This window comes from Felis catus, chromosome C1 (genome assembly GCF_018350175.1).
Source record: "Felis catus isolate Fca126 chromosome C1, F.catus_Fca126_mat1.0, whole genome shotgun sequence".
In the NCBI taxonomy this organism is placed as follows: domain Eukaryota; kingdom Metazoa; phylum Chordata; class Mammalia; order Carnivora; family Felidae; genus Felis; species Felis catus.
Genome location: NC_058375.1, coordinates 35380047 through 35403003, shown reverse-complemented (window position 1 = coordinate 35403003; position 22957 = coordinate 35380047). Strand labels below are relative to the sequence as shown.

At 38.0% G+C, this 22957-nt stretch overlaps 1 protein-coding gene across 3 annotated transcripts in view; it reads left to right on the top strand.

Annotated features, from left to right (window-relative positions):
- EIF2B3 (eukaryotic translation initiation factor 2B subunit gamma) overlaps positions 1 to 22957 on the top strand; it is a 125549-nt gene that overhangs the window by 36306 nt on the left and 66286 nt on the right. For all 3 annotated transcript variants that reach the window (XM_011284654.4, XM_011284653.4, XM_011284655.4), the window contains exons 4-5: positions 1861 to 2020; positions 15112 to 15223. In XM_011284654.4, coding sequence (XP_011282956.2) covers positions 1861 to 2020; positions 15112 to 15223 — 272 coding nt within the window. The remainder of the gene's footprint in view (positions 1 to 1860; positions 2021 to 15111; positions 15224 to 22957) is intronic.

The window sequence follows — 22957 nt, the reverse complement described above, 5'->3', positions numbered from 1 at the left end:
AGATTCTGTGTCTCCCTCTGTCTCTGCCCCTTCCCTGCTTGCACTATCTCTCTCAAAAATAAACATTAAGAAGAAAAAAAAAAAAGGAGAAAAGACTGCCAGGTATTTAAAGAATGCTTTTAGGGGCACCTGGGTGGCTCAGTTGGTTAAGTGTCAGGCTTCAGCTCAGGTCATGATCTCATGGTTCGTGGGTTCAAGCCCTGCATCAGGCTCATGCTGACAGCTTGGAGCCTGGAGCCTGCTTTGGATTCTGTGTCTCCCTCTCTCTCTCTGCCCCTCCCCCACTCTCTCTCTCTCTCAAAACTAAATATTAGGAAATAAAGGGGTTTTTTTTAATTTTTTTTTTCAACGTTTATTTATTTTTGGGACAGAGAGAGACAGAGCATGAACGGGGGAGGGGCAGAGAGAGAGGGAGACACAGAATCAGAAACAGGCTCCAGGCTCTGAGCCATCAGCCCAGAGCCCGACGCGGGGCTCGAACTCATGGACCGCGAGATCGTGATCTGGCTGAAGTCAGACGCTTAACCTACTGTGCCACCCAGGCGCCCCAGGAAATAAAGTTTTTAATAAAGAATGCTTTTATCTCTTTCTTTCTTAATCCCACCCCATAATCCTTGTCCTGCCCACTGTCTCCCCTACAGTCTTTTCCCTATTAAACAGCTTCTCTTCTTTCACTATTATGTTTCTAGCTCTTTCACCACCTTGATCTTCTTCTTATTGATGCTTTTTTAGTTTATCAAGTATACTCCTAAAATATGATACTCCAGTTGATATCTAGTACCCATAGTGTTGGGTACTAGACAGACCAAAATTTAGAAGTATCTAAGATCTAAGTTTAGGTGTTTTGGGTGCCTAATACTGTGGACTAGAAACTCCCTTAAATTGGTTTTCAAACTACCAAAGCTATGTTTCTTCAAACACTATTCACTAGTACAGATTGTTTATTTATATGAATAGTCATTACAAGTTGTTAGATCTTAGTTACCTAACTAAACCTGTTTCTTTGTCTGTAAAGTACAAATGCTAATAGTGCTTACTGCATAGTGTTCTAAAGATTGGGAATGCATGCAAAGTTACCATGATTCCTGGCCAATAGTACACACTCAGTAAACGTTAATTACTATTATTCGTTATTATTGTAATTAATCTGAATTACCAGACTTGCAATCAGAATACCCACCACATGAGAAAATCTTTTTTTTACTTCATGGATTTATTCATTCATTCATCAAATAATTACTAAATGCCTATTATGTGCCAGACACTGTGGTAGTTAGTTCTCATATTTCTTATCCATAAAAATGAGAACTAATAATATTAATAATAATCCCACACCATGGTGTTATTATAAGAATTAAATGAGTGCTTTTATACATACCTGAGGTTTTATTGTAATTATTTACTAATTAGATTGGTTTCCTTGAGAGATGGGCCGTATGTTATATTCACCCTTTTATTTTCTAGTACTATAGCAAAGTGACTGTTTCACAGTATTTCATAACCATATGGAATCATCAGACTATGTGAAAATGTTTTTCAAACTGTAAAGGGATATATAAATTTATGATCATTAATTACACATTCATGGAAATAGACAATGTGGTGGTTTTCAGACTCTGTTCCTTAGAGCCCAGGATTCCAGTGGTCCCTCAGATTCAGCAGCAATAAGGCTCACCCAAGGAGAGGCAGATATTCAGTTAGAACAGCCTATTTATGTTACTTATTCTGCTGCTATAAAAAAAGTTTGAAAACAAGTGTCCAGTTTGTGTGTGCTTCTAAGCCATTGTAAGTTTATCCTGTGATGATTTTTGTGATCCATTGCCTTTTGTGATATTGACTTTCCCCTTCTCCATTTGACAGACAGATGTTCTAGTCCTGAGCTGTGATCTCATAACAGATGTTGCCTTACACGAAGTTGTAGACCTGTTCAGAGCTCATGATGCATCCCTTGCGATGTTAATGAGAAAAGGCCAAGATGGCTTAGAACAAGTTCCAGGTCAAAAGGGGAAAAAAAAAACAGGTAAGGAGACTGGAGTTTGGTTTATTTGTATGTTAGGTTTTTATAATTATTATTGTCATTCATGTTTTCACTTAAGAAACATTTATTGAAAATTTAAAGGATGTGTTCAGTTTGGGGCATCTGGCAAGCTCTGTTGGTAGAGCATGTGACTCTTGATCTTAGGGTTATGAGTTCAAGCCCCATGTTGGAAGGAAGGAAAAGAAAGGAAAGGAAAGGAAAGAAGGAAAGAAAGAAAAGAAGAAAGAAAAGAAGAAAGAAAGAAAAGAAAGAAAAGAAAGAAAAGAAAGAAAGAAAGAAAGAAAGAAAGAAAGAAAGAAAGAAAGAAAGAAAGAAAGAAAGAAAGAAAGAAAGAAAGAAAGAAAGAAAGAAAGAAAGAAAGAAAGAAAGAGAAAAATTGACTCATTTATTGACAGCTGATTGCACTGCAGGCACTGTGCTAGGGGTTGATGACATAAAGTTAGAAAAGACAGTTCCTGACTTGAAAAGGCTTAAAACTATTGATTAGATTCTGTAAAGCCCAGAGGATTTGTGTGCAGAGAGGAGCACTCAGAATTATTTGCATTGTGTTTAAGGCTCAAATAATTGAATGCATGTATCTAAGAAACAAAAAATCTAACTTAAGATCAAATATTAAAAAATAGTTAAACTAGGGATACCTGGATGACGCGGTTGAGCATCCAATTCTTGATTCTGGCTCAGGTCATGATCCCAGGGTCATGGGATTGAGCCCCATGGCAGGCACTGCACTGAGCATGGAACCTGCTTAAGACTGTCTCTCCCTCTCCCCCTCTCCCCCGCTTGCATTCTCTCTCTCCCTCTCCCTCTCCCTCTCTCTCTCCCTCTCCCTCTCCCTCCCCCTCCCCCTCTCAAGTAAAAAATAGAATAATTTTAGGGGCACCTGGGTGGTTCAGTCAGTTAAGCATCCGACTTCGGCTCAGGTCATGATCTCACGGTTGGTGAGTTCGAGCCCCGTGTCGGGCTCTGTGCTGACAGCTCAGAGCCTGGAGCCTGCTTCAGATTCTGTGTCTCCCTCTCTCTCTCTGCCCCTCCCCCACTCATACTCTGTCTCTCTCTGCCTCTCAAAAATAAAGAAATGTAATAAGAAAAAAAATTTAAAAAAAAAACAATTTTGATGCTTAAATTGTCACATCTTGGCCATTGAAAGTTTATTTAAGCTGACTCCTCTCTTTGAAAACGTATGATGTACACTGGTAGCCTGCTTTTTAGCTGAAGTGTAATTACAGAAGACAGGGAAGCAGGGAATAGGACTGGAGAGGATACAGAGATCAGACTAAAGAGTTTGGACTTTATCCTCAGAACAGTGGGGAGTTGGGGTACCTGGGTGGTTCAGTTGGTTGAGCATCCGACTTTGGCTCAGGTCATGATCTCACAGTTCATGAGTTTAAGCCCCATATCGGGCTCAGTCTGTTGAATGTCCAACTCTTGATTTCAGCTCAGGTCATGATCCCATGGTTCATGGGTTGCAGCCCCACCTCAGGCTCTACGCTGACAGTGCAGAGCCTGCTTGGGATTCTCTTTCTCCCTCTCTCTCTCTCTGCCCCTCTCTGCACATGCTCTCTCTCTCTCTCTCTCAAAATAAATAAATAAACTAATAAACAAATTAACATAAAAAAAGAACATCTTAGAAAAAAAACAGTGGGGAGTTGTTGAGGAATTTTATTGTATGTGCTGCTGAAGTGAGCACAAGTTGTTGAGGAATTTTAAACGAGAATGTCTGATCAGATTTGTGTTATAGAAAGATTTTCTATTCTTAATATGAAATTTTGAATTTCTCTGTATCTGTATTTTATTATATTTGAAAGCTGAGTTTCACCTAAATAACTGAGTTTTAAATTCCTCCTGTGGAAGGGCCCCTGGCTGGCTCAGTCAATTACACATTCGACTTTGGCTTGGGTCATGTTCTCATGGTTTGTGGGTTCAAGCCCCACATGGGCTCTCTGCTGTCAGCACAGAGCCCACTTTGGATCCTCTGTCCCTTCTCTCTCTGCCCCTCCCCCACTCGTGCTCACACACACTCTCACACTCTTCCAAAAATAAATAAACACTAAAAATAATAATACAAAAAATAAATTCCTCCTGTGGAATGCTATGCATTTCAATGATAAGAATTTTTTTTTTAAAGAACCCTAATATTCTCAAATTGTATATTTGGTCTGCCTCTTAGCTGTTATTATGTGCCAGAATAGGCTACAGTCCCCTTTTTCCCAGATATTGTTTAATAGAGTGGATCCGGTAGGTCCAAGTTTCCCAAATGGTGTTCTTACCAACTTAACAAGAAAATGACTAATGGCTAGATGTTTCAGCAGCCATCTTTCCCCCTCTTGCCATTTCTTTCCCAGAAGATTTGTAGATGGTAGATTCTGAGGAGGGCAAGATCAAATTCATGTTTGGATTTTTGGGACTTTTTTTTCCCCTTACTCCAGGTCTTTACACATGTTGTTCTCTGCCCAAAATCCTCGCCATCCCCTCTCCCCACAACACACGTACTCTAAATTTAGCTTAGCCTTCAAGTTCTTTTCTGAGAGGGGCCTTTCTTGACCCTCTAATATGAAATCATACTCCTTTGTTAGTCTAAATATGGTAGCCCTGCTGTCTTATTTACTCTCTCCTCTACTCAACTGTAAGCTCTGTAAGAGCTGGGATCATTATATTCTATTTTGTTCATTTTGTCCCCAGCACTTGGCCTAGTTATGGCCCATAGCAGTCAATAGATGTTATCGAATGGTTGAGGAGCCTGCCTGTAAAGGCAATTCTTATTGTCCCCCACCCAGTAAGAGAAATTAGATTCAACTTTTATTTAGTCCATCCAGTTCACTGTAGTATTTCTCAAACTCCTCCCCACTTCTCAGAGTTATATAGCCTTGGTCCAGGCTAGATTCAATAAATATCAGTGTGCTTGAGAATCACACAAATGAAAGCTGTCACTTGGCTGTCACCTCTCAATCAGCTTAGCTCCCTCTGCACTAACAAATGTTGGCAGGCCTTCTGAGCCTGTTTGTTTTTTTGGGTTTTTTTGTTTTGTTTGTTTTTTTGCTTCAGCTTTCTTTATTTCTCAAAGCTGAACTGTTAGAAAACTCTCTGCTTGGGTTTCTGCTTTATCTCTTTTCTCTTCTCAATCCCCAACTCCCCCACTCTTTCTAATTATATTTAACAGAACTGACTTGAAATCCCAGCATATTGAAAATTGAAATTGTTGTGATTGAAGAAACAGCATGCAGAAGTAGGTTCAAATATGCTAGAATTTATAAGTCACAGTGTACAATAATAGGAGCATATGTAAAATACAGGGTGCAATTTAATGCCCCAGTTACAGGGAAATATATTTAAAAACATGGTATTTGAAAAGAAGGAGGAACAACTTACTAATATGCAGACAGGCTACTTGGAATGAGATCCCTGACTTATAAATGCATTAAGTTTTGATATAGTCATTGAATTTAGAACATACTATATGTAAAATTTATGCTAAGCCTCATATGGGAAACAAAGATAAGATTTGCTCTCAAACTAAAATCTAGTGAATTGCTGAAACTAATATTACACTATATCTTCACTAACTGGAATTTAAATAAAAACTTGAAACAATGAAATAAAATAAAATCCATTGAACGGGGCTAGGTAGTTTTGTTATTTACCAAGTTTTATATCCATGAATGGCCTACCAGCATTTTGTGGATAGTTGCTTAATATCAATCACATCAGTGGTAAGTGGTAGAATCAGAACTTGAACCCATGCTTTCTGACTCCATAGCCTGGACTTTCTTTTTCTTTCTTTTTTGAATTTAGTTTTTGTTTTTATCAGTTTTATATGCTCATAATTTAAAGACTGATGGAATTATCCAAGTTATATTATAATAAATAGCAGTCGTTAGCCCTATCTATTCTCACCTTACTCAGAGGCAGCCACTTTCAACATTTTTAGCTAACTTTTTTTCACATTTAATTCCACTTCTCCAAATAACGTGGTTTGTTGTTTTTTGGGGGTTTTTTTGCTATGTCTTCGTATTTTTAGTTTTAGGAATTATTTACTTATTTCCTACTATGGAACTTAAAGCTGTAGTTCTGTTTTACCGTACCCTCTACCCCCACCACACACATGTAAACTTCTAGTCTCCCCATTTTTTGCAGTATTTATTAACTGAATATTTAATGTTTACTATAACTGTTTAAATGGTATTCACAGCTGAACCTTGTATATGATTTTCTCCTTCCTCCTTTTATTTTTCTAAAAATTGTCTTGTTTTTTCATTTGCTTATTTTTCTGTGTATTTATTACTAATTCAACATCAGCGTCAGTTGTGTGAATTCCTCTCATTACTTTCCAACACATTCACTGTTCTCTCAGTTTCAGATTCTTGAAGATATCTCTCTTAGAGCTTTTCTGGATTAGTTGTTCTGCTGTGAAACTACCGTTTTAGGTTCACCCTTCACTGTCATATTTTGAAAGTCATTATTTTCCTCTTTCCCAGTTTATTTCTTTTATTTATTTATTTTGAGAGAGAGAACAAGGGGAGAGAGACAGAGGATCTGAAGTGGCCTCTGTGCTGACAGCAGAGAGCCCAATATGGGGCTCAGTCTCACGAACTGTGAGATCATGGCCTGAGCCAAAGTCAGACACTTAACTGACTGAGCCACCCAGGCGCCCCTTACTTTATTTTTTCCTCTTTTCTTAGTTTATACTCACTCTTTTGTGGAACATATCCTCTTGTAGCCTCCTGAGATGAGGTTTGTGAAAAATAAATTTTTGAGCTTTTGCATGTCTTTATTCTATCCTCATAGTTGTTTGATATTTTGGCTGGGTATAATCTTCTCTTGGAAATCATGTTTCCTCAAAATGTTGAAGGTATTATTTCACTGTCTTCTAGCTTTTCTATTAAGTCTAACACCATTCTGATTCTTCATTCTCTGCATGAAACCTTCCCACCCACCCACCCCAACCTTTTGGGAAGCTTATACAATCTTTTTGTTTCCAAAATTATAAAATTTCACACTGATTATCCTCAGTATGGTCTAATATCATCCCGTGCTAGATGATAACGGGCCTTTCGATCTGAATATTCAAGTCTTCAATTCTGAAAAATTTCTGAAACTAATCTCTTTTTTTTAATACACCACCAAACTCAAAATTTAAAATAACTTCTATCAATGTGATCTCCACGTGTCCCCAACTCATTATTGTCCCTATCTAAGGTACCCTTGCTGAATCCTGTGTTTATTATTTTTTTTTCTTTCTTTTTCATATAGTTATATCTCAGCTTTTTGTATTCCTAAAAGATATATTTTACTTATTCTAATTTTATACAAAAGATAGCATGTATTCATTCAATTTATTCAATGTAATCCCTATCAAAATTGTAGTGTTGGGGCACCTGAGTGGCTCAGTCGATTGTATCCAGCTCTTGGTTTTGGCTCAGATCATGATGTCACAATTCATGAGTTCAAGCTCCACGTTGGGCTCCACGATGACAGTGCAGAACCTGCTTGGGAATCTCTCTCTCCCTCTCTGTCTGCCCCTCCCCAGCTCACATGCATGCTCTCTCCTCTTTCAAAATAAATAAATAAACTTAAAATAAATTCCAATAGCATTTTCCTCAGAAGCAGAACCAAAAAAAAAAAAAAAAAAAAAAATCCTAAAATTTGTATGGAGCAGTAAAAGAACCCGAATAACCAAAGCAATCTTGAGAAAAAACAAAGTTGGAGGCATCATGCTCCCTGATTTCAAATATTTTAAAGCTATAATACTTAAAACAATATTGTGTTGGCATAAAAACAGACACACAGATCAGTGGAACAGAATAAAGAGGACAGAATTAAACCCACACACATATGGTCAATTAGTTTATGACTAAGGAGCCAGTATACCATGGGGAAAGGATAAGCTCTTCAAGAAATGGTGCTAGGAAAATTGTACAACCACATGCAAAAGAATGAAATGGGATCACTATCTTATATCATACACAAAAATTAACTCAGAATGAATTAAAGCCTTGAATGTAAGACCTGAAACTATACAGCTCCTAGAAGAAAACATAGGCAGTAAGCTTCTTGAGATAAGTCTCCTTGATTTTTGAGTCTGACACCAAAATCAAAAGCAACAAAAGCAAAAATAAACAAGTGGAACTATATCAAACTAAAAAGTTTCCATGCAGTAAAGGAAACCATCAACAAAATGAAAAGGCAGCCTACTGAATTGGAGAAAATATATGCAAACCATATATCTGATAAGGGGCTAAGAACTCATACAACTTAATTGCAAAAAGAAACAATCCAATTAAAAAATGGGCGGAAGAGGGGCGCCTGGGTGGTGCAGTCGGTTAAGCGTCCGACTTCAGCCAGGTCACGATCTCGCGGTCCGTGAGTTCGAGCCCCGCGTCAGGCTCTGGGCTGATGGCTCAGAGCCTGGAGCCTGTTTCCGATTCTGTGTCTCCCTCTCTCTCTGCCCCTCCCCCCGTTCATGCTCTGTCTCTCTCTGTCCCAAAAATAAATAAATGTTGAAAAAAAAAATTTTTTTTAATAAAAAAAAAAAATGGGCAGAAGATTTGAATAAACATTTTTCTTTTCTTTTTAAGTTTATTCATTTATTTTGAGAGAGAGAGAGAGCATGAGTATGAGAGGGGCAGAGAGAGAGGGAGGGAAAGAATCCCAAGCAGGCTCCATGCACTTAGCATGGAGCCTGATGCAGGGCTCGATCTCACAAACCATGAGATCATGACCTAAGCCAAAATCAAGAGCCAGATGCTTAAGCGACTGAGCCACCCAGGTGCCTCTGAATAGACATTTTTCTAAAGAAGACATGCAGAGGGCCAATAAGTACATTAAAAGATGCTTTACATCATTAATCATCAGGGAAATACAAACCACAATGTGCTACTGTACCTCATACCTGTTAGAATGGCTATTACCAAAAAGACTAGAAATAACAAGTGTTGGTGAGGATACGTAGAAAAAGAAACCCTCATGCACTGTTGGTAGGAATGTAAATTGATGCAGCCATTTTGGAAAACAGTATGGAGGTTCCTCAAAAAATTAAAAATAGAACTACCATATGATCCAATAAGTCTACTTGAGTATTTTTCCAGAGAAAATAAAAACACTAATTCAAAAAGATATATGCACCCCTTGTTCCTTGCAATACTATTTACAGTAACCAAGATATGGAAACAAACCTAAGTGTCCTTCAGTACATGATTGAATAAAGAAGTTGTAGTATATATACACAATGGAATATTATTCAGCCATAAAAAGAATGAAATTTTGGCATTTGCAACAACATGGATGGACCTCAAGGATATTATGTGAAGTGAAATAAATCAAACAAATACAGATACCATATGATCTCTTCTACATGTGGAATCTAAAAAAATAATTTTTTTAACTAAACTCATAGATACAGAGAACAGATTGGTGCTTTCCAGAGGTAGATGGTAGAAATGGGTGAACTGCTTTTGTTTTGTTTTGTTTTAGTTTAAATAAATTGAATTTTTTTTTTAATGTAAAGTTAAACACTGCAAAAAAAAAAATGTAGCAAGATGTATGTAATCTGCTCATGATTCTTTAGGTTGGTAGTTTGGCCTGTTATAACTGAGTTGTCTCATCTCTGTTCAAGTGGTATTAGCTAGTGTATCAGTTTTCTGTTGCTGCTAGTGTATGTTATCTATTGCTATATAACAAATTACCATAAACTTAACATCTTGAAACAACAGAGTGGGTCAGGAGTCCAGGCATTTGCTTAGTTGGGTCCTCTGATTCTGAGTCTTTCAGAAAGCTGAAATCAAGTTGTCATTCAGGGTTGAGGTCTCATCTGAAGGCTCAGCTAGGAAAGAATTTGCTTCTAAGCTCTCTTGTTTGTCAGCAGAATTTCAGTTCCCTAAGGACTGTTGGACTGAGAGCCTCAGTTTCTAGCTGGCTGTTGGCCAGAGGCTGCCCTCATTTCTTTATCACTTGGGCCTCTTCAACATAACAATTTGCTTTGCCAAAGCCAGCAAGGAGAGAATCTTCTAACAAGACAGAAATTATAAAGTGATGTAACTGAATCACAGAAATAATATCTCATCACTTTTGCCACATTTTGTTGGTTAGAAGCAAATTGCTAGCCAGCCAGCTGTTCTCAGTGGGAGGGGATACAGAAATTGTGTGATTACCAAGAGGCAATTAACATTCTTAGAGGCTGCCTACCACAGTTGGGTACACTAATATGTCTAGGGCCTAAGCTGTGATAATTGAGTTTCTCTTTCATCCAGTCTGTTGCCATACTGGAGGCCCAAGCTGGTTTATATAACAGCAGCAGGTTCTAAAAGAGTAAGAGAAGATACACCTGGTTGGCTCAGTTGTTGAGCATCTGACTCTTGACTTCGGCTTAGTCATGATCCCAGGATCGTGGGATTAAACACCCCATCGGGCTCTACACTCAGCGCAGAGCCCGCTTCAGATTCTCTCTCTTCCTCTGCCCCCTCTCCCCCATTCATGTGCTCTCTCTATCTCCTTCTAAAAGAGGAGGAGAGAGTAGAAGAAGCTACACACAAGGTCTCCTGAAGCTAAGCGTGGAATTCAGACTGTGTCATTCCATTGCACTCTGTTAAAGCTAGTTGCTAGGCTAGCTTAGATATAAAGGATGGAGAACTAGATCTTACCTCTTTTTTTCTTCTGTGAGCACTTTTTTTCCTTCACTTTTTTAAATTGTAAAATACATATAAAATTTACCATCTTTTTTTAAGTGTACAGTCCGGTGGTATTTTTAAAGAGTTTATTTATTTTTAAGTAATCTCTACCCCCAATGTGGGGCTCAAACTCATGATTCTGAGATCAAGAGTTGCAAGCTCTACAAACAGCCATCCAGGCGACCCTACGGTTTAATGGTATTAAATACATGTGTAATGTTGTGCAACCATCACCACCATCTGTGTAACTTTTTTCATCTTGTGAAACTGAAACTCTATACCCATTAAACAATAACTCCCCATTCCCCTCCCCTCCCCCCACAATCCCTGGAAACCACCATTATACTTTCTTTTCTTTTCTTTTTTTTTTTTAATGTTTATGTATTTTTGAGAGAGAGAGTGAGTGTGAGTAGGGGTGGAGGCAGAGAGAGACACACAGAATCTGAAGCAGGCTCCAGGCTCTGAGCTGTCATGACCTGAGCCGAAGTGAGATGCTTAACCGACTGAGCCACCCAGGTGCCCATCTTTTTATTTTTAATGTTTATTTTTTATTTTTAAGAGAGAGAGCACCAGCAGGAGAGGGACAGGGGGCGGGGGTGGACAGAGGGTCTGCAGCAAGCTCCACGCTGACATTAGCAGAGAGTCCATTGCGGAGCTCAAACTTGTGAACGGTGAGATCATGACCTGAGCCGAAGTCAAACATTCAACCGACTGAGCCACCCAGATGCCCCATATCCTTTCTGTCTCTATGATTTTAACTACTTTAAGTACCATATGTAAGTGGAATCATACAGTATTTGTCCTTTTGTCACAGGTTTATTTCATAAAGTATAATGCCCTCAAGGTTCCTCCGTGTTTAGCATGAGGATTTCCTTCATTTTTAAGGCTGAATAATATTCTCTTGTATGTGTATATTACATTTTGCTTATCTATTACTCCATCAGTGGAAATTTGGGTTGTTTTCACATTTTTGCTATTGTGAATAATGCTGTTACAAACAAGGATATGCACACTATCTCTGTGAGACCCTACTTTCAGTTCTTTTGGGTGGTCTACCCAGAAGTGGAATTGCTGAATCGTGTGGTAATTCTATTTTTTTAATTTTTTGAGGAACCGCCAAACAATTTTCCATGGTGGCTATACCATTGTACATTCTAGACCTTACCTCTTGAAGAAATACAACAAATTTGTAACCCTTTTAACTCTACCATATACGTTTTTAGTTTTTATTTGCTAGTATTTTATTTAAGATCCTTGTATTTATATAACAAATGAATGTGCCTGTAATTTTTCTGTCTCATAATGTCTTTGTCTGGTCTTGGTATCAGGATCATGCTAGCCTCATAAAATGAGTTGGAATTCCCTACTGTAAATGTAATGCCTATCACAAGGGAGGTGCACAAGTTTATTTATTAGTTGAATGAATGAATGGATAAGTAAATGACAATAGAGGAGACAGAAGTGTCAGATAAATAAAAATCAACTAGAAAAAAAATATGAATAGTTGACAGAATTTTTTTAATGGTAATTCATAGTTTCTTTCTTAATCTGCTTGCTTAATCTTATTTTTGTAGCCTTCTTAGGATGGACATTTTGATGTTATCTTCTCTGCTCCCAAAGTAGAATTTACTTTGTTAAAGCAGAACATAAACAAGTTCCTATAATTTGTAGTGTATTCTGAGGTCCTGGTTACTATGGTAGCTTTAAGGAAGCAAATATAAGGAGGGGCCCCTGAGAGTGAGGAATGTGAGTAAAGAGCAACATAGCTGAAACATGGACTTGAAAATCACTGCTCCCAGGACATTCAATAATTTGAGGTTTTGTAGGCTGAAGGACTTGGATAGAGTAAGCACTCCAAGTATATCCAAAAATAACATTTCTGTGTTTCTTTTTAAAATATTGGCTCATAATCAGACTGCTGCAAACCTTTATATTCTCAAGTTTCCATGTAATGGATGAACTGATATATGTGATATCTGCTGTGTGGCATTTGAAATTCTCTGCAAAATTTGCTTCAGTTGAAATTCCCTGTAAAACTTACCCTCAAATTGGCACTATTTGCCCTTCCTTCTTTGGAGTTCGCTAATCTTGGTCATTGAGAAAAATAACATATAACTTATTTTTTTTAAGTTTATTTATTTATTTAAGTAATCTCTACACCCAACATGGGGCTCAAACTTACAACCCTGAGATCAAGAGTTACATGCTCTTCCAACTGAGCCAGCCAGGCACCCCAACGTAAGATTTTTTTTTTTTTAATTTTTTTTAACATTTATTTTTTGAGAGACTGAGAGGGACAGTGTGAGCAGGGGAGGGGCAGAGAGAGAGAGAGAGGGAGACACAGAATCTGAAGCAGGCTCCAGGCTCCGAGCTGTTAGCACAGAACCTGATGCGGGGCTTGAACCCACAAACCCTGAGATCATGACCTGAGCCGAAGTTGGGCGCTTAACCAACTGAGCCACCCAAGCACCCCCCAGCATATGATTTTTTTATGATAGTTTCTCCCTATTTAGATTCAGACACTGCATGTGATAAGATGACCAGAAACCATCTCAAGGAATGAATGCTTTCAAGCACCTGAGCTAAAACACATTATACACTTGTAATACATTTGGTTCTAGGTATATAGGCAACTGCAGCCAACAGTGAATCACGTTCAGTTATTTGGTAGCTGTTGTCTGTCAGTAGGACAGACAAATTCACCTTTAGAAATACTACTTTTCGGGGCGCCTGGATGGCTCAGTCAGTTAAGCGTCCGACTTTGGCTCAGGTCATGATCTCGCAGTTTGTGAGTTTGAGCCCTGTGTCGGGTTCTGTGCTGACAGCTCAGAACCTGGAGTCTGCTTTGGATTCTGTGTCTCCTTCTCTCTCTGCCCCTCCCTCACTTGTGCTCCGTCTCTCTCCATCAAAAATAAATAAAATTTAAAAAAAAAAAAAGGAAAAACTATTTTTCTAGAGCTCAACTTTTTTCTTCTTTCAAGAAGGTATTAAATCATTGCTTTATTATTGTGAGGATCAAATGAGAGCATGCATTTTGTTTAATTTTTTTAACAAAACATTTTATTTAATGTTTGATTTAATAGCACTGTTATAAGAACTTTACAAATCTTAACTGATATAGTGCTCATAACAAGCCTGTGAGGTAGGCACTATTATGATACCCATTTTGCAGATGAAGCTGAAGAATAGAGAAGTTTAGTATCTTGTTTAGGACATACAGCTAGTAAGTGGGATTCATACCCAGGTAGTCAGGCCTCAGAGGCTGTCTTCTTAATCATTATGCTATGCTGCCTCTATGTGAAAATGCTTTTGTAAGCTATAGGTACTCCTCAGCTTCTCAGATGTTAGTAGGAGATTTTATTAAGTGCCTAACACTGTACTAGATGTTAAAGGAGATATAAAGGAATCATAAGCTTGCCTTTGAAGAATTTATAATCTGGTTGGCCAAAAGAAATCTAACACAGAAAACAGCAATAATATGACAGCCTGTAAAATCACTGTCTACCAAAGAACCCTCCACATCTAGTAAAAATGTACCTTATTTTCTTTGAATGCTGTCTCATACAGAATAAAATCTAATGCATAATAGACATACAGTTAATGTTGATTGAATGTACATGTCTGTAAATAATATTTTTCTCATTTCCACAGTGCACAGACCTAGGGTATTCTTTGCAGAGAAAGAATTCCTTGTTATACTTTCTGTGCCATGTAGTGAGTTTATGGTTTATCTACATAGTCAGCTTTTTATTATTAATTTTTATTTATTTTTGACAAAGAAAAATTACGTGTATTTAAAGTGTACAGTGGTGTTTTGATATATGTAGACATGATTGTGAAATGATTACCACAGTCAGACTAACATATCTTTACTCCTTAACTCTGTTTTTGAGATAATTTCGCATTTACAGAATGATTACAAGACTAGTACAGAGAACTTATATACCCTTTACCCAAATTCCCCAAATGTTAACATTTGTTCTATCATTTTCTCCCTCTAATGATATATATTCAGTGTATGATATGTATACACAATGTAGTACTACACTATTACTGTTTTTCTGAGCTGTTTGAGAATAAGTTGCAGACATGATTCCCTTTGCTTTTAAATCAGTGTGTATCCTGCCCCCCACCTCTCTAACATTGCTACAGTACTTTAATCTATAGACCTTATTCAAACTTCACTTGTTAACCTAATAATCCGCTTTAGAACAATACAAAAATATTTTGACTACCCATGTTTTAAACACTGTGATAAACACTGTGATATAACACAGTATTTAAAACATATATATATAACAATCCTGTATTTAGTTCCAAGAGAATTGTGAGCAGGTGCCCTGTCCCCCTGACTTAGTCATGCAGGCAGGGGCAAATGGCTTTGTTTGATTTTCTTTCTTTTGTATGATTCAGTGGAGCAGCGTGACTTCATTGGAGTGGACAGCACAGGAAAGAGGCTGCTCTTCATGGCTAATGAAGCAGACTTGGATGAAGAGCTGGTCATTAAGGGATCTATCCTGCAAAAGTAAGCCCTAGGGTTTTTCTTTCTGGCAATTCTCCTTGTCTTAAAACAAAATAAAACCACCCAGTAGATGGGAAAGAGGGAATGAAAACGAGATTATACTGTGTGAAATTGACAAAAGTATGTGACTATTTTCCCATGAGACAGGATGAAGGCTTTTCTTCCCCACATAAGCTTAGCTTTTCCCTGTGTTTTTTTCTTGCCAAGGTAGAGTCAAATCCTGCACAGCAGCTGTGGGGAGAACAGAGAACAGGACTGTCTTTCTAACAGTGTTATAGACCTTCTTTTTCTTTTTTTTAATTATGGTAAACACACATTTTAACCACTTTTAAGCACACGGTTTAGTAATGTTAAACATATTCACACTGTTATGAAACAGATCTCTAAAACTTTTTCATCTTGCAAATCTGAAGTTCCATATCCATTAAACAACAGCTCTTCTCTTTTTCCTGTCCCCCAGCTCCAGGTAATCACCATTTGACTTTCTGTTCCTATGAACTTGACTACTTTAGATACCTCAGATAAGTGGAGTTATATAGTACTTGTGTTTTGTCAACTGGCTTATTTCACTTAGTATAATATCCTCAGGGTTCCTTCATGTTGTAAGCATGTGTCAGAATTTCCTTCTTTTTTAAGGCTATATAATATTCCATTGTGTGTATATGCCACATTTTTAAAACGTATTCATTTGTCCATGGGCATTTGGTTTGCTTCCACCTCTTGACTATTGTGAATAATGCTGCAGTGAACATGTGTGCACATATCCCTTTGACATCCTGCTTTGAATTCTTCTGGATATACACCCAGAAGTGGGATTGCTAGATTATATGACAGTTCTAGTTTTAATTTTTAGAGAAACCTCCATACTATTTTCCATAGTGGCTGTACCATTTTACAATTGCACAAAGGTTCCAATTTCTCTACATCCTCACTAACACTTGTTATTTTCTGGTTTTTGATAGTAGCCATCTTAATGGCTACAAATAAGCAAACCAGGCACATTTTCTTTAAATAGCATTTATTGAGTGCTTACCCAGCATGGACTTTTTCATCAGAAGCCACCATACTCAGAGCTTTACTGCCTCATACCAGTGCATAGGAATGTTTAAAAACTGTTTAAACTGTTTAAACAGCCTGGGTTGGACTTGTCTGTAGTTTTGCCATAGCCTGCTTGTCCCAGATTGTAATTCTCTGTTATTCTTGACTAAACCCATTTTTGCTGTTAAAAAACAAAACAAAACAAACAAACAAAAACATGTTTGGACCCTGGACAAAATGAATGTGAGAAGAGTAAATTGGGAAAGAAAAATGTCATTGATTTTGCTATCCAGGACAACAGAGGTAGGAAACATATTTCAAACTATATATTTTAATGAAAATGAAATTAAATTCTAGCTTCAGCTAGCCCAGTTAACCCAATGTATTAGAGTTCTATATTAGAGCCTTTGTTGTCTTATCTATAAAAATGTGTTTAATAATAATAGGGCTGCTATGGGGAATAAAACTGGCAGTGGGGCGCCTGGGTGGCACAGTCGGTTGGGCGTCTGACTTCAGCCAGGTCACGATCTCGCGGTCCGTGAGTTCGAGCCCCGTGTCGGGCTCTGGGCTGATGGCTCGGAGCCTGGAGCCTGTTTCCGATTCTGTGTCTCCCTCTCTCTCTCTGCCCCTCGCCCGTTCATGCTCTGTCTCTCTCTGTCCCAAAAATAAATAAACGTTGAAAAAAAAAAAATTAAAAAAAAACTGGCAGAAATTTCAACAGCGACAAAGTAGGATAATTAAATATAATAAAGTTTAAAAATTGAAGGTCAAAGAAAGAAACAAGATTCTGATGAAGAATAGAAAGGAATAAAGGTGGGTCCCAACTCCACCCTATCACTCCTCCCCAGAAGCCATACTGATGTGTTAATGAAATCCTGCAAATTCCCACTAAAAGCTCCAAAGCTGGAAAGAACCAAACCAAGCACATTTTATCTTCTTTTTTAAGTACTTTTATCTTCTTCTGACCGAGAAGTAGCAGGAACAACTACTTGCAAGTAAATGATGAAGCAGGGAAAATGAACAATGAGGCTGACTCTTTAACAGAAATGAAAGATCAAGGATAAAAATGAATAAGTGAAGTAATATGAAGCTGGAGACTATCCCTCTTTAGGAATGGAATATAACCCTTAATTATGTGGACTGAAAGAAGAATCTTTAACAGAATCTCAGGAAAGAAAAATGTGGTTTTTTTAAAGATTATTTTTACTTATTTTGAGAGAGAGATAGAGAACAAGGAGAGGAGGGGCAGAGAAAGAGAGCAGGAGACAGAATCTCAAGCAGACTCTGCACTACCAGCACAGAGCACAACATGGGGCTCAGACTCACGAACCATGAGATCGTGACCTGTGCCGAAGTCAAGAGTTGGACACTTTATCAACTGAACCACCCAGGCCCCCCAAGAAGAATGTTTTAACAAAGATTCTGTAGTACCGTAGCTCTGTTCCCTCTGCTCCTTCTATTCCTCTGGCTCCCATCATTCCCTGAAGCCATAGAAAAGTACACAGAATATAAAATAACCAGCACTACTGGGTATTTACCCAAAGAAACCAAAAATAGTAATTTGAAAAGATATGTGCATTCGTATGTTTATTACAGCATTATTTACAGTAGCCAAGATATGGAAGCAACCTGTCTCCATCAATACATTGATGGATGAATGAATAAAGAAGATGTGGTAATATATACAATGAAATATTACTCAGCCATAACAAAGAATGAGATCTTGCCATTTGCAACATGAGGATGGACCTAGAAGGTATTATGCTAAGTGAAATAAGTCAGAGAAAGGTAAATAACCATATATATGATTTCACTTATTTATTTTTTTTTTAATCAGAAATAGGGGCACCTGGCTGGCTCAGTTGGTGGAGCATGCAACTCTTGATCTGGAGGTTGTGAGTTTGAGCCCCACATTGAGTATAGAGATTACTTCAAAATAAAATATTTTGGGGGCGCCTGGGCGGCTCAGTCAGTTAAGTGTCCAACTTCAGCTCAGGTCATAATCTCATGGTTCATGAGTTCAAGCCCCACATCGGGCTCTCTGCTGTCAGCTCAGAGCCCGCTTCACATCCTCTGTCCCCCCTCTCTGCCCCTCCCCAACTCGCATGTGCTCTCTTTCTCTCTCTCTCTCTCTCTCAAAAATAAACATTAAAAAAATTCTTTAATAAAGTCTTTTTTTTAAATATGAAAATTAAAATAAAAGCAGAAACAGGCCCATAAATAGAACAAACTGGTGGTTGCCACAGGAGAGGGGAATAGGGGGTGAGTACAAAGAGGTGAAGGAGAGTAGGAGGTACTGGTTTCTAATTATGGGTTGAATAAGTCACAGGAGTGAAAGGTTCGACATAGAGAATATAGCCAATGGTATTATAGTGTTGTATGGTGACAGATGGTAGCTACACTTGAGGTGAGCATTAACAGTATAGAGTTGTCAAATCACTGTATTGTACATATGAAACTAATGTAACGTTGTGTATCAACTATACTTCAGTAAAAAGAAAAAAAAAGAAAGGAAAAAAATAACTGCCACTCACGTGGTAGTTGGTCTCAGGTACAGGAGGATGAAAGATAAGAACTCACCCATATCATACCAAGACAAATAAATCAAGCATGAACAAGACCAAAAGAACTGGTATGTCAACTGGGCAAACATACAGCAAACAAAATAAAAGCAAGAAAAATGTTCTAAAGGAGACAAAAAAAAGTATCCTGACAACATAACTCATTGCATAGAATTTCTTACAGCTGTAAAACAATTCATCAAAATGTGAATTTAATAAATAAAAGTTCAGTGATGAGATGGTAAAACAAAATGAGATAAAAGAGGATATTTTAGAACTAAGAAAATAAATTGAAGACAAAATAGCAAAGGACAGAACAGATACCATTGAAAATCAAATTACTGACATAAAGGAAAGGTTTGAGGTATTCAGTAATTTCAACAAAAATGATTAAAAATTATAGAGAATCTGATAGAAATAAAAGATAAAGATAACAATAAACTAATGTCTCTGAAATACAGAACTAAACATGGACCAAAAGATGTATTCAAAGATATAAGGACTTCTTGGTCAAGTAATTTTATTTGAGGATTTTAACATAAAATTAGAAGGGCTGATGACTTCTGAAGCCCCACTAAAACAGCAATACAGGGATTTTAGAGAGATGTAAATTCAGAAGACTAAAGAAGATGGAAAAGGAAAGAGCAACGTCAACAATTTGGAAGCAGGAAAGCAGGACAATTTAACATACCTGAGAAAGCTGAGCTGCAAACTGATTTACCCTGTGAAACTCTTTAAAGAGTCAAGATTCAACAGCACCAAATAGATCTACAAGTAAAGCTACAGGATTACTTGAAAATGTGTCCAAATTGTAGATCGATCCTCAGATTACCTCCTCCAAACCTCACAACCCTAGTAAGAGACTGGAAATTTATTCCCAGAAGAGGGTAAAATAGAAGATCTCTGGATTGGAGCACTAGGCATAAATGAGGATGGAGATATGTTGCAAAAAAATGAGTAGGAAGTGTATGTCCTGAGGTCTTCAGCTTCTGTCTCCCACTTAGCTTCTAAATACTAGCAGCCAGGCTTGCACCTGTCAAGCAAGGGCATTAGAAGATTCTTCTCTATGGGAGCAGACTTTCCAAGAGGAGCCTTAAAAGATGCAGACATCAGGGAATTCCCGACAGAAAACCCACTTCTTGGATCATCCTACATTGAATTTCAAAGTTGACAAAGCCCACCATGTGTTCAGTGCTCACAATGAGATTTTTGTGTGTGTGCCACTCTTAAATTTAGACAAAAAGAAACAGGGATTATGATCTAGAGGCCAGAACAAATAAACAGGGAAAAAAGCACAATAAGTTAGCAGAAAAAAAGACCAACAGAAATCTTCAGAAATGGGGAGCCTTGGGGCACCTGGGTGGCGCAGTCGGTTAAGCGTCCAACTTCAGCCAGGTCACGATCTCATGGTCCGTGAGTTTGAGCCCCGCATCAGGCTCTGGGCTGATGGCTCGGAGCCTGGAGCCTGCTTCCGATTCTGTGTCTCCCTCTCTCTCTGCCCCTCCCCCATTCATGCTCTGTCTCTCTCTGTCCCAAAAATAAAAAAAATAAAAAAAATAAAAACGTTGAAAAAAAAATTTTTTTTTTTAAAAAGAAATGGGGAGCCTTGGTGGCTCAGTCAGCTGAGCGTCTGACTCTTGATTTCTGCTCAGGTCATGATCCCAAGGTTGTGGGCGTGGAGCCTACGTGGGATTCTCTCTCTCCCATTGTTCCTCTCCCCCACTGGTGCTGCTCTCTTGCGTGTGCGCGCTCTCTCTCTTTCATAAATATATAGAGAGATGGATAGAGAGAGAAAGAGAGAGAGGATGCCTGACTCAGTAGGTTAAGTGTCTGACTCTTGATTTCAGCTCATGTCATGATCTTGCAGTTCATGAGTTTGAGTCCTGCATCGGGCTCTGGGCTAACAGTACAGAGTCTGCTTGGGATTCTCTCTCTCTCTCTCTCTCTCTCTCTCTCTCTCTCTCTCTCTCTGCCCTTTCCCTGCTTGCACTCTCTCTTTCAAAATAAATAAATAAACTTTAAAAAATTAAAATAAATAAACAAATTTTTTAGAGAGAAGAAAACTTCAAAAAAGATAACATTACTCAGAAAGATTTATTAATGTTTGACCATCCGAGTACCACTATTCTGGGAGCTAGGAATACAGCAGTGAACAAAACACACCAAAATCCTTGCCCTCGCTGAGAGATAAGAATACTGTATCCATGCCCCCAAAAGCAGAATTCTGTATTAAAAAGTGAGCATTTAGTGGCACAAAAATAGAAACATAGATCAATGGAACAAAATAACCCAGAAATAAGAACATGGTTTATATGGTCAATTAATCTATGACAGAGGAGGCAAGAATATACAATGGGCAAAAGACTGTCTTTTCAAAAACTGGTGCTAAGAAAACTGGACAGCTGCATACAAAAGAATGAAACTGGACCACTTGCTAACACCATACACAAAAATAAACTCAAAATGGATTAAAGACCTAAATGTGAAACCTGAAACCATAAAATTTCTAGAAGAGAACACAGGTAGTAATTTCTCTGACATTGGCCATAGCACCATTTTTCTATATCTGTCTTCTAAGGCAAGGGAAACAAAAGCAAAAATAAACTATTGGGACTACATTAAAATAAAAAACGTTTGCACAACGAAGGAAACTATCAACAAAACAAAAAGGCAACCCACTGAATTGGAGAAGGTATTTGCAAACAATATCACATAAGAGGTTGATATCCAAAATATATAAAGAACTTATATGACTCAATACCAAAAAAAAAAAAATCTGATTTGGGGTGCTTGGGTGGCTCAGTCAGTTAAGCCTCCAATTTCAGCTGAGGTCATGATCTCATGGTTCATGTGTTCAAGCCCCAGATCGGGCTCTGTGCTGATAGCTTATAGACTAGCACCTGCTTCAGATTCTGTGTCTCCCTCTCTGTCCCTCCCCCACTCGTGCTCGCTCTCTCTCTCTCTCTCCCTCTGAAAAATAAAATAACACATTTATTTACATAGATAGATAGATAGAGGAAGAGGACCCGAATAGACATTTTTCCAAGGAAGACATACAGATAGCCAACAGACACATGAAAAGATGTTCAGCATCACCAGTGATCAGGAAAATACAAATCAAAACCACAGTGAGATACCACTTCATATCTGTGGGAATGGCTAAAATAAAAAAAAGACAAGAAACAAGTGTTGGTGAGGACGTGGAGAAAAAGGAACCCTCATCCATTATTGGTGGGGATGTAAATTGGTGTAGCCATTGTGGAAAACAGTACAGAAGTTCCTCAAAAAATTAAAAATATCATATGATCCAATAATTCCACTATTGAGTATTTATCCAAAGAAAATGAAAACACTAATTTGAAAAGATATATATACCCCTGTGTTTACTGCAGCATTGTTTATAGTAACCAAAATATAGAAGAAACCTAGGTGTCCATCGAGAGATCAATGGATGAAGAAATTCTGTACACACACACACACACACACACACACACACACACACACCATGGAATATTACACAGCTATAAAAAAGGCGAGATGTTGCCATTTGTAACATGAATGGACCTAGAGGGTATTATGCTAAGTGAAATAAGTCAGACTGAGAAAGACAAATACCATATGATTTCACTCACGTGTGGAATCAAAAAAACAACAAATGAATAAGCAAACAAAAAGCAGAATCAGACCTATAAATACAGAGAACAAACTGATGGTTGCCAGAGAGAAGAAAAGTGAGGGAATGGGCAAAATGGATGAAAGGGAGTGGGAGATACAGGCTTCCAGTTAATGGACTGAATAAGTCACAGGAATAAAGGGCATGGCTTGGGGAATATAATCAATGATATTGTAATAGTGTTCTATTGTGACAGATGGTGGCCACACGCTTGTGATGCGAATACCATATCATATAGAGATGTTGAATCACTATATTGTGCACATGAAACTAACATAACATTGTGGTCACCTATATTCAAAATGATTTTTTCAAGGGGAACATTTAGGAGCACGTGGGTGGCTCAGTCGGTTAAGCATCCAACTCTTGATTTCAGCTCAGGTTATGATCTCATATTTGTGAGTTCGAGCCCCACATCAGGCTCTGCGCTGACAGTGTGGAGCCTGCTTGGGATTTTCTCTCTCT